General features: G+C 43.6%; 1 protein-coding gene across 8 annotated transcripts in view; it reads right to left on the reverse strand.

Annotated features, from left to right (window-relative positions):
• Window positions 1-12,988, reverse strand: part of Samd8 (sterile alpha motif domain containing 8) — a 61,325-nt gene that overhangs the window by 37,463 nt on the left and 10,874 nt on the right. For 4 of the 8 annotated variants that reach the window (XM_076544659.1, XM_076544660.1, XM_076544657.1 and 1 more), the window contains one exon: window positions 12,698-12,943. The exons of 2 other annotated variants lie outside the window; for them this stretch is intronic. In XM_076544659.1, coding sequence (XP_076400774.1) covers window positions 12,698-12,871 — 174 coding nt within the window. In that variant the 5' untranslated portion in view covers window positions 12,872-12,943. Of the gene's footprint in view, window positions 1-12,159; window positions 12,569-12,641; window positions 12,944-12,988 lie in introns of those variants that run through there. 2 more of the 8 variants (XM_006984760.4, XM_076544661.1) reach the window with 2 other exon arrangements.

Here is a 12,988-nt window from a genome sequence, read left to right on the forward strand (position 1 = left end):
TGTTAGTGAGGTGAAATAGTTGCACGCCCCAAGCGCTGTTTGTACGACATTATCAATGCATGCATAACCTGGCTTCGGAAGCCTAATAGCAAAGATTTCAGAGAGAGATGGAGAATATATTATTGCCTTTTTGCAAAAGTCACAATGAAAGTTGAAACTTTCATAATACAGAAGCCAAACTTTCCTCCATGTCTCCTAGAGTAACCACAAACCCATCCTTTGTCTACCCTTTCTTTACCGCTTTACAAGCACATAAATACATGCCCATAAACAATACAGCTTAGCTTGCCCATTTTATACGAATGGAACTGAAGAGTTCAGGAGGTGCTGTCCCAAAACACGCCCGATTGGTATGTTAGTTACTATTCCAGTGGCAATCCCTTGAATTACAACAGCAGAAGGGCCATTTCACCAGCCCGGACCTTTTCACTTTCCTTTCCGACTTATCTTTCTCTACATGCAACCAGCCACAAAGAGTCTTGTGAGAGGACTAGCCTTCATGTACTAAAGCTGGAAGATAGCCTTGATGACCAAAAATGGTAAAGACTGAAAAGAATTCAAACATACAAAGTCATCCTTATCCCCCACTAGCTTGTAGACCACACTCATTATCTCTAGTGAAACCAAAATTACTACTACCCAGTACAGGTATCCACTGTCCTGTCATTCCTATCACTATTTGCCTAAAATGTATAAAACATGCTGTTTTCAGGCTTCCCCTTCTTTGTCAAGAACTCATACTTACTATTATTAATCACCCTTGTAACAGTTGATACCCAGATCCAGCCAAAGAGTCAACCCAACAGCAAATGGAGGAAGAGGAAATGACATCCTTTTCATGTTGATAAAAGTGACAAAAGTCCATATTGAGCCTTGGTGCCACCACATAGACCTTTCTGAGTTGAAAAGTTTGAAGAGTCTTATTTATTCAACCTTTTAAAAACTCAATGACAGGATGAGAACTGTGACCTTTTTTACCAAAGCCATTAGAAGAGGGCAGGGAACCAAGCGTGGATTACAGAGCATCTGAGCACACTTGTTGTGTCCGAGATGGCTCTAAGTGCGTTACTCTCGTGTTCAGATAATCCTCACAGCCGTCATATAAAGCTGATGTTACTAATGTCTCACTTTATAGATGAGTGAACTGAGAGCACCTTACCCAAGACCATTTTAAACCAGTAAACAATACAAACAAAGGCTTCAGGCCCAACCCTATCAGTTCAAAATGCACGTTCTTACCCACCACACTGCTCAGCCTTGTGAACCAAGGGCTGCAGCCCTACTGTAAAAGACGGCTCCAAACAGTTTCTAGTTATCAGTAGAATAAAGACTGTAGAGTCACGGGGCTTTTACAATTCTGCACTTACCAAGGGCTTGCTTCACAACGTGCTAGAAACTAAGGAACCAGAGATGTAAATACTCTCACCAAATGTATTATTCACCTATAAAATATTACTCTGCATACAGTATGTACAAAGTATTGTACTTGTGAGTCTTATGAATCAAAATGACCCTGCCCTCGATTTTACAGTTCAGAAATAAATAAACGTGAAAGGAATTCTTACAAAATTATCTCAATTTTCAAAGCAATACCAAGAAAGTGGTGATTTAGGTGATTTGTTAAAAACTGGAAACATTAGGGAGCTGGGGAAAACCTAGGTTCTTTCCAGCTGGTGAGATAAAAGAGGTCACTAGTGTCATCTGAGCAGAGCCTGTGGAGAAGGAGCAGTAAGAGAACACCGAGGAAACTTGGTGAGCACAGACGGGAAGGCAGGAACCAGTGCCAACCAGTGCCAACCAACAAGCAGGAGGGAGTACTGGGATTAAACAAAGAAACACACAAGGTGTGGTGGTGCACATCTTTAATCCCAACACTCAGGGAGCAGAGGCAGGTGGGTTTCTGTGAGTTTGAGGTCAGCCAAGTCTACACAGTGAGCTCCAGGCTAACCAAGGCTACATATACTGAGAATGAGTCTCAAAACATTAGGCATATAAACAACAAAATTGGGACTAATCACAGAAAATGCTATCAAATTAAGAACCATGAAAATCACAGGACATTTTGAGTAAGAAGATGACATAAGAAGTGTGCTTTAGAAACAATAATTTTTGCCAAGCATAGTGGTGCACACCTTTAATCCTACAATTTGGAAAGCAGAGGCTTGAGGATCTCTGAATTCAATGCCAGCCTGGTCTACAGAGCGATTTCCAGAACATCCAGGACAACACAGAGAAACCCTGTCTTGAAAAATCAAAAAACACCAGCCAGAGAACTTAGGTTTAATTCCCAGATCTAGATGGCACCTCAGAAACCATCTGTAACTTGTTCCAGGAGATTCAACTCCCCTCTTCTGGCTTCTCTGGGTACTGCACATGTGGTACAGACACACGCAGGCAAAGCATACACTTCAAATGAAAATCAGTATTTCTTACAAAGAAAATAACTGTTAGAAGAGTGTAGAACACATCAGAAAGTGTGAGCCACAGTAAAGGATAGCTACACCTATACCTACCATATAACCCAGCAAGAGACTCCTGAGAGCTCCTCCAAAGAAATGAAAACTTGGGCTACACTAACACCTACCCACTATTTGTAATAGTTGACATGTCCAAGAAACCAAAGACCCTACAATATATCAACAGTTAAAACTGTGGTACCCTAATACCATGAACTACAACCCAGCAATAAAAATAACAAATTATTGTATATTCAATACCTTGGAGGAGTCTCAAGGGCATTAGACTTGAGGGAAAGCCAGTCTCAAAAGGTCACACAGTGTGGTTCTACCCATGCAACAGTATCAACCTGACAAGATTACATAAATGGAATCGATTAGTGGTTGCCAAGGGTTAGAGATAATAGCACAGAGAAGGATCTTTGTAATGAAGGAATGGCTCTTTATTTGGATTGGAACAACAGTTATAAGAATCTATTTATGATGACATGACAGTTCCCTGTTTTTGACACTGTCTTATAGTTATGTAAGATCTAACTACAGCAGGAAAGTGGATCAAAGTGCACGGGTTCTCTGGCTCTTCTGTGCTACTCCCTGTAAATCTACATTTCAAAACACAAAGTTTAAAAGTTCTTTTTTAAAAAGGAAACTATCCTAAATAATGAAAATGGCATGCCTTTTTAGTTTAAAAAAAAGAAAGAGGAATGCCGGGCATAGTGGTGCACGCCTTTGATCTGTATACACTGCCTGGGTGTGAGAGCGTCAAATCTTGGAGTTACAGACAGGTGTGAGCTGCCATGTGGGCACTGGGAATTGAACCCAGGTCCTCTGGAAGGGCAGTCAGTGATCCTAACTGCTGAGTCATCTCTCCAGCCTGTTTTTTGTTTGTTTGTTTGTTTGCTTTTTGTTTTGTTTTGTGGGGTTGTTTTTTCTTTTTTGGTTTTTCAAGACGGAATTTCTCTGTGTCCTGGAAGTCTCCCTGTAGACCAGGCTATCCTTAAACTCACAGAGATCCACCTGCCTCTGCTGGGATTAAAGGCCTGTGCCACCCCCACCCACCCCCCCATCTCAGAGGCAGCACTCTTCACCATTATCCTTTCTGAGTTTTATATCAGATTCTATTGGTGACAAACTCTCCACCCTTCGTTTATTCAGGCGTAAATTGGACAATTATACAGATCACTGCCAGCATTAACACTGTAAGGATTTTGTCCTACTGATTAACAAAGTGATGTACTCAAAGCCTCAGATAATTAACTGCTTAAAAATCTCTTAGTTCCTCTTGGTATAAAGGTGAAAGCATTCTTAAGTTACAGTTACAGTTAGTGAGGGATGAAGTTGGATCTGTAATCATGTCTTGTTTTTAGATACTGTGGTTTTGCTGGTTAACTCAGTATTTCTTATCTCTTATTAGTATGTAAATATACACAAATTATTAGTTCAATTGGTTTTTTGCTTATGTCTACTTAAGTGTATTGTACTTCACTAAAAATAGTTTAATTTTTTAAAAATTCTTTTTCTTACATGATCAATGTATAAAACAAACTTTGGAAATCTCTAGAGTGAAGAACCTATCCTAGGATAGCAGTTAACAGTTTTTGGTGTCATGTCGTCATGGTCTCGAACCCCCCCCCCCCCCCCAGGGTTTCTCTGTGCAACAGCCTTGCTGTCCTGGAACTGGATTTGTCCTCGCACTCACGGAGCTCCGCCTGCTCTGCCTCCCGAGCACTGGGATTAAAGGCGTGTGCGTCTCCATCACCCCCACCCCACCCCGCCCCCCGGCTGTTTTGTTTTTTAGAACTAACCACTCTACTAGTTCAGTTTGTGCTATCCGTGTACCCCTGGGTATGAGGCTGTCCTCTAGAGCTTTGGCCTATGGCATCACACCCTTAAAAGAGAGCTATCTCCCCCTCCCCTAGAAGCAACTGTCAGAAACTCCTCAGTTAGGGATGGGGGCTCAAGCCCCTCCCCGCTTCCTGCTGGAATGTCGACTGGCTTGCGGTTGTGCAGGGCAGTGAAGGGAACCAGGCTTTGTGAGTCCTTAAGTATAGCAGGTCTGTCATATCCAGAAGGCAGCTTTGCTCTGGTCCTCCTGACCTCTGGTCCTCCTGGACCTCTGGCTCTTGATCTTTCCACCTCCTCTTTCAAGATGGTCCCTGAGCCTTGTGGAGTCGGTATGGTAGCTAAGTGCTCCAAAGATAGTTAGCTTCTGTCACTGCACAAAGAAACTTCCCTGAGGAAGTCTGAGAGCTAGGGGGTTTTGTTGTTTTTGTTGTTGTTTTGGGTTTGTTTGTTTGTTTGTTTTGGTTTTTGAGACAAGGTTTCTCTGTGAAACAGTCCAGGCTAGCCTCGAACAAACATATCCATTCGCCTCTGCCTCCCGAGAGCTGGGATTAAAGGTGTGCACCACCACCTCCCGAGAGCTGGGATTAAAGGTGTGCACCACCACCTCCAGAGAGCTAGGCGTTTTCTCAGCAAATCCCTCTCATGTTCTCTGGACTGACCGGAGATCCCTGAGCTCCAGCAGTCTTCTACCTCTGCTTCTTCATAACGGTCTTTTTGTTTGCTTTTGGTCTGAATTCTATTCCTTTGTGATTCTCTGCACCTACTCATCTGTTTGATGGTCATCTAGGTTGATCTTGTGTCTTAGCTATTGTAATGAACATGAGTGTGAAGTCTTTCTTTGACGTGCTAACACCATGCCCACAGGTTTCTGATACTTTAACCAAGGATCAGAAATCTGTAGGCGGCACCTACAGAAATGGTTTATTTGACCTTGCAGTTCAGAAGTTCTGGTCCACGGACAGTGGACCCTGCTGCTTTTTAATGTGTACAGAAGAAGCCTATCATGACAATAACATGGCAAAGCAAAGCTTGTTTACCTTTTGACTAGAAAGAGTGGAGCAATATTCATTCTCCCTTCTTCCCTCCCCCCTCCCCTCCCCTCCCCTCCCCTCCCCCCTCCCCTCTCTCTCTCTCTCTCTCTCTCTCTCTCTCTCTCTCTCTCTCTCTCTCTCTCTCTCTCTCTCTCTCTCTCTCTCGTAATCAAAAAGAAGCCAAACTGACCCAGCATAGTGAATGCTAGAGAGGAGGGAGAGGATAAAGGGAGGCTGGCTAACATGTTCAACAAAACAGATAATAGAAGCAGTAATCCGGGGGCAGGGAATGTAGCTCAGAGGGAGAGTGCTTGTTTGAGAACCTGAATTCAATCTCTAGCTAGCACAGCAATAAAAGGGAGGAAGACAGACATAAATGACATTATACAGAGCAGATTATATTTAGAAATATGTACGTTCTCACACACACACACACACACGCACACACACGCATGCACACACGCACGAGCGTGCAATATCAATTAATGAAAAAAACGATGCCATGAATTTCAGAGAGCAAGGAGGTTATCTATGGGAAGGTTTGGAGGGAGGAAAGGGAAGGGAGAAATGTAATTATGATCTCAAAAATAAAAACTAAAAGGGGCTGGAGAGATGGCTCTGAGGTTAAAAGCACTGACTGCTCTTCCAGAGGTCCTGCGTTAAATTCCCAGTGATCATGTGGTGGCTCACAACTTCTATAATGGGATCTGATGCCCTCTTCTGTCATGCAGGCATACATGCAAGCAGAGTACTCATATACATACATTAAAATAAATAAATAAAAAGTAACAAGAATAAGGAAGGGAGTATTTGGTAGCAGAATGGGATTATACAGTGCATAATAACCTACGATATATTTCATTAACAATTGGAAGAAAGGAATTCCAAGCTTCCAAATACCTAATCACCCTGATCTGATCAAGACACATTGTATAAGGGTATTTTTTTATTTTTTATTTTATTTTATTTTATTTTGTTTTTTGAGACAGGGTTTCTCTGTGTAGCTTTGCGCCTTTCCTGGAACTCACTTGGTAGTCCAGGCTGGCCTCGAACTCACAGAGATCCGCCTGGCTCTGCCTCCTGAGTGCTGGGATTAAAGGCGTGCGCCACCACCGCCCGGCGGGTATTTTTTAAAAAGATTTATTTATTATGTATACAGAAGAAGGCACCAGATCTCATTACAGATGGTTGTGAGCCACCATGTGGGTGCTGGGAATTGAACTCAGGACCTCTGGAAGAGCAGTTGGTACTCTTAACCTCTGAGCCATCTCTCCAGCCCTATGTATAAGGGTATTTTTAAAACAAACCACACTGGGAGCTGGGGAAATGGCTCCGTGGGTACAAGTATTTGCTGTGCAAGCATCAGGACCTGAATTCCAACACTCACATAAAATGCCCAGCACTGTAGAGAGTGACACAAAACTCATCCTCTGGCTTCATGATTGTGCACGTACACACACACCCCACAAAAAGTTTTTAAAGAAAGATTTTTCTTTTAAAAATACACTGTATCAGGAGAACAAGGGAATCCGTGGCTGATATATGAAATCAAGTTAAATTATAAAAGAAAAATACACTGTATCTTCTACTCATGAACAATTTTGATATAATTTGATACATTTTTAATGTTTAAGGACATGAGGAACTGGTAAGATAACTCAGCTGGTAAAATGCCTACCACATGAGCATGAGGGAAGTTCAGATTCGGATCACCCACATAAAAAATCCAGGCACAGCAGTGTTTGCCTGGAATCCCAGCGTGGGCTGGGAGGCAAAGACAGTGGACTTCTTCAGGCTCACTGGCCAGCCTGCCTACATGTTCAGTGAGTTATCCAGTCTCAAAATGTAACTTGAAGAAGTGACTAAGGAAAACAACCTCTGGCCCCCACACACATGCCCTCCCTCTCTCAACACAAGTGCTAAGTGCTAACCAACCTGCAGATCTGAGTATTATAAACTGTAACCATGCCCAATTACTGCTCTGCACCTCACAAGCAAACACTACTGAAGTATTTTCAAAAGAAAAATAAAATACAAATTTATACAATTGGTTATTATTGATATGTAAAAGTACAGCTTGGGAAGCAACTGAGAAACTTCTGAAAAATGACAGGCACCTCTAACCAAAAGGATACAAACTACTCTACCAGACTTAATTATCTCCACATACAAGACCACACTGGGTCCTAATTTATCATTATACAAGCTTTAGAACACAGAAGACATATCAACAAAATCAACTTGATCTATTCAATTTTACAAAATCAATTTCTTTTTTTTTTTTTTTTTTGGTTTTTTTTTTTTTTGGTTTTTCGAGACAGGGTTTCTCTGTGTAGCTTTGCGCCTTTTCCTGGAGCTCACTTGGTAGCCCAGGCTGGCCTCGAACTCACAGAGATCCGCCTGGCTCTGCCTCCCGAGTGCTGGGATTAAAGGCGTGCGCCACCAACGCCCGGCTACAAAATCAATTTCTATGTTCAGATGGTAACTACAGCGACCTAAATATGCTTGATCTTTTATTGTTTTGTAGTACTAAAGGTTGAACCCAGGGCTCCAAGCACCCCAGGCAAGAGCTCTGCCTCTGCTGTATATCCCAGCCCTGATGATTTTTTTCTTGTAGTATTCTCAAGTGTGTCTGTGTAAATGTACACACATTATTTTTGTGTACAAAATACACCACAATACTGAATGATGGCTGCATGAAGCATTTGTCTAGACTCAGTGACAACCATACAGTCTAACACCGCTACATCAGTGTTCTCAACCCTTTGGGAGGTATCAGATGGCTCTTTCACAGGAGTCAACCTAAGACCATCAGAAACACAGATATTTAATTATGATTCATAACAGTAGCAATATTAGAGTTATGTAGCAGCATCAAAAATAATTTTATGGTTGGGGGTCACCACAACATGAGGAACTGTATTAAAGGGTCACAGTATTAGGAAGGTTGAGAACCACTGAAGAAACATAAACACAGAATATGTTTTAGAAAATTACTGATTTGATAATCAATACAAATTTTTAAATTTTTTTGTTTCTAAGTGGTGTTGCAAAAACTAAAAAAAAAAAACAAAAAACAAAAAACAAAAAAACAAGAGAGAGAGAGAGAGAGAGCGCCATACCTCAAGGCAGAACAATAAAGGGTAAAGAGTCTTAAATATTATGAACGGACCGGGAGGTGGTGGCACACGCCTTTCATCCCAGAGTTCAAGGCCAGCCTGGTCTACAGAGGGAGGTCCAGGACAGCGAGGGCTACAAGGAGAAACCTTGTCTTGAATAAAAAAGAAATTATGGACAAGACTAGGCTATGTGTGGCAGAGCATTCCTTTAATCCCAGTACCTGAGAGTGAGACCTTGTTTCAAAAGGGAGAGTGGAAGGGGGTTGATGTGGGTGTGGGTGTGTGTGGGGGTAGATTGAGAAAATAAATTATAAACAAGGTTAATACATTTCCAGGACTGGAAAAATTCCACTTTCCTGGTAGGATGTTTGCCTGGCTTGCAGAAGGCCCAAACCGGATCCCTAGCATTTAAGACAATGCTCCTTAGGGAAATTACATCTTACAACTGCAACTTGAGGAACCTGGGAGGAGAATTAACAGGAGTGTGAGCGAGGGAAGACAAGGTGATGGTAAATTGACAGAATGTGCTATACTCATGTGTGAAACTGTCAAAAAAATTTAATAATAATAATAATAATAAACATTTTAAAAAGAGAATAGCCATATAGCTTTTCTTTTTTTTTTTTTTTGGGGGGGACAGGGTTTCTCTGTGTATCCTTGGCTGTCCTGGAACTCTCTCTGTAGACCAGGCTGGCCTTGAACTCAGAGATTCACCTGCCTTTGCCTCCCGGGTGCTGGGATTAAAGGTGTGCACCACCTCGCCCAGTACCATATAGCTTTTCAATTCTTGTAGTGCTACTAGGCTACTGTTTGGCTCTACATACATTCCTTGGGAAAGTATGCACAATTAACCATCTTCTAGCTGTCCTCTTACAGTGCATACTTTCCTGCTACCCCATGGCTTATTTTTAAGTCTTTCTTGGCTGTGTACATACATGGTAGAGCTAGTGCTAAAAGATTGAAGGCTAGAGGTCCTTTGTTTGGAACAACAAAGTAAGAGTACTGTTCTCTTATATGCTTGGGTACTCTTATAGATACTGTGTTATTCTTATAGGGACAGTGATGTCATTTGTAAGGCGATAGTTTTCCAAATATTACAAACAAGATCTGAGTGCTGAATCTGACACAGGAACTGCTTGTTAGAAATGTTATTTCTATTCTTTCAGCTGTCGCAAATTATTCAGGAAAAATTAATTCATAGTATTAACCAAAACACATAAACAAAACCACTGTGGACTGGTGAGGTGGTTGTGGGCAAAGGTACCAGCTGCCAGATCTGATGACCCTTGGGACCCACATGGTGGAAGAAAATGGACTCATTCAAGTTACCTCTTGACCTCCACACATATGCCATGGCTTAGGTGACACTCCCATAAATAAATAATAATGTTTCTTAAAAATTACACTCAGGCTAAAATAAGCCCAACTCCAACTTAATCTAATACAGTCTATGTAATATGCACTCAACAGACACAAATGATATCAATTTGCATATCCATAAACAAAAGCCTAACACAAACTTATAAAAGCAAAAAAGCATAAACTATACCTTACTTTGGGCATTTCCATCTAAATTTCATGATTAACAGCTCTGTAACAGTGCATGCTCAGGACAGCAAATATAAACATGTCTCAGAACTGGGATGCAGCCAAGAGGATGCTGATGAAACCAGGGGCCAGATGCACTTCCCCGTGTCCTGCTGGTCAGAGGAGGTGTGCAGGCACCCTAGAAAGGCCACTACCAAGAGACTGGAGTTCGCAGAGTAGGAATTGCTTCTGCGTCTCTGCAACTGCTTTGTGTTGCAGGTTCCTATGATTTTTTTTTTTTTTTAAATCCTGTGCTTGTTAAGAAAAAGCAAAGTTTTAAAGTACTGAAGACATGACAACGGAATCAACATATTTAGAGGCAACTGTGTAGCATGAACAGTAACTTGGCAGAATGAGAATGCTGTTGAAATCATTGTCCTGATTGCACCTGCCAACTCTGCCCCGCAGTAGTGAAGGCTCCTTCAGCCTTAGAGTAGCTACTTTACCATCAAACTGACTTTCTTTACTGTGACTGTGAGAACTGACAAACGGAAATGAAAACACAGTCATCTCTAGGTATCCTAACCTATTAATTTTGTAACTCCATCTTACAGTTTCTCTCTTTCATGCCATAATAATGTTAGGATGTTACCTTAGCAGAGAATTCTTTTATTTCAGTTGAGTTCAGCAAATTTTCATACATCAAAAATTTTACTCAGCTAAATTTGGCTGGGTGAGGTAGTGCATGTCTGTAATCCAAACGCTCAGGAGGCTGACACGGGAGAATCATGAGTTACAGGCTAGCCTGTGTCACACTAAGAATGCTTCCAAAAAAAGACCAGAGCTAATATGATGAAAGTTCCCTGTCTGTTAGGAAAAGCAGAAACAAGCCAGGCGGTGGTGGTGCACGCCTTTAATCCCAGCACTCGGGAGGCAGAGCCAGGCGGATCTCTGTGAGTTCGAGGCCAGCCTGGGCTACCAAGTGAGTTCCAGGAAAAGTGCAAAGCTACACAGAGAAACCCTGTCTGGGGGGGGGGGGGGAGGAAAAGGAAAAGCAGAAACATAAACCAGTAACGCTACATAAAATCCTTCATCTAAAGATCATCTTGACTAAAGTCTACCTTCTGACAGCCTCAAAAGAGCAAAACTAAGAATTCACCTATTCTTTGAGGAAATGATGATTCCACTGAGCCTTCGATGGTACGATATACAGTCCACTTATGTAGACCAATTTAGAAGCTTGCTGCAATCAGCAGTAGATGCTTGTTTGGAGTGGAAAATAACTAAAAACTGCTTTGGAAATGTCCAACAACCTATCTGATGAGCCACGAAAGTAAAACACAAGCCTCAGTTAGAGTCAAAGGTTCCACGGAGTCACATTACCATTTCCCACTTCTATTAAAGTGAACACAAATTTTGGGATCAATACTTCTTTGGCAGAATTATGGCTTTGGTACTATGTCTTCTAGAAAAAGCACCTGTGTGCTCACTGTCCCTTTCACGAGCTGCCAGAAATAACCTTCCCTTACTGCCCTTACTTTTCCAGAGCGCTACAGAAGAAATACCATTCATGCAAAAAAATCTGCAAAATAGCAGAACACTGGTCCTGAAAAAGCTGTCAAAATTACCTCTCAAAAATTTTTTTTTTACAAGGGAACCCCAATCCTGGAGTTACCAATGGGAAGATCTTGTAGGTTCCTGGACTGTTGGTGTATGCCCTCTTAACCCAGGAATTTCCACGGACCATATTCCCACCCTGTGGCCAATATGCAGAGCAACTCAGGCTGTACACAGGTGTTAATAATTCTCACTGAATTATCTGTAAAATCCAAGCGTCCAAAAACCTCTCGCAGGTTTAATTTTTAAAACTGAAAGGTAACATTTTAAACCCTTTCTTAAGGTTTAAACTTGCCCGACGTCTAAACCTTAAGAACGAAGCACAAAGAAAAAGAATAAACCACTCGCGTCAGAAGAAATCTGAGTGACATCTTTATTTTCAGAAATCACTACCCTCTTCAAACATCACTTCCTCTCCATTCGCCTCCCCCAGTCCCTGGATGCGAATCAGTGATGCATCCCCCGCTCCTCACACTCCAGATTCTTAAAAGGATCACAAACAAAAAAGCTCTATAGCCCACATCCACTACCCAGAGATCTTTTGACGCTTTGAAAGGCACTTACCTGTAAGAAAGCCAAGGCCCTAAATTAGATCCCCCAAGGGCTCCTTTTTCTTCCTGGACTTTTTCTCTCTAACCTTTAGGCCAAGAGACTTTCCATCCGACCCCTCCCTCTTTCCAGTCAACCTTAACTCCGGCCCTTCAAAGCCACCATTCCCACCAGGTCAGGTGGCTGGCTGTCAGTCCCCACCCGACTGCCTTGCCCTCGCGCCGGTTTCAGGCGGCCCGGGGCCAGCTCTTCCCATCTCTCCTCTCCACGGCCACAGCTCCGGGCACCTCTCCCTCCGGGTCCGGATTCCGGGGACCCCCTCACATTGTCCCTCCTTCTCCAGCTGGGCTGGCAAGGGCCCAGCCCCTGCGCCTCGCCCCTCGCTGCCCGCAGGTCAGCTCAACCCCGATTTCCTCCGGATTCCATTCCAGAGCGGCCTCCCCCGGCTCCCCCAACCGTCTCCCCGCGGCCCGTAGAGCCCCCGGCTCTCCACTCACCCTTGGCTGCAGGTGCCCCCCAATCTCCCCTCTCCTCAGCCTCGGAGCCCGCTCACCTCCGCGGTGGGAGCCGAGCTGCCCGGACCCAGCTCGGAGCCGGGGTCCGGGGCGCCGTCGGAGTCCGGGGTCCTCGGTGCGTCGGCGGAGCGCAGCGCCTCGAGCGGCAGACGCAGAGCCCGGGGAGGGGAGCCGGAGCGCAGGCGGGAGCCAGCTCGACTACGCGCGGGCATCGCTCCGGCCCCGTCGGCGCCGCGCCGCCAGCCGCGGCCAGCCGAACCGGAACTGCTTCGGGGGGCGGGGCGCTATCGGAGAGGGGGCGGGGCCAAAACCGGAAGGAAGCGGGGGGG

The sequence above is a fragment of the Peromyscus maniculatus genome, chromosome 9, assembly GCF_049852395.1.
Source record: "Peromyscus maniculatus bairdii isolate BWxNUB_F1_BW_parent chromosome 9, HU_Pman_BW_mat_3.1, whole genome shotgun sequence".
Taxonomy (NCBI): Eukaryota; Metazoa; Chordata; class Mammalia; order Rodentia; family Cricetidae; genus Peromyscus; species Peromyscus maniculatus.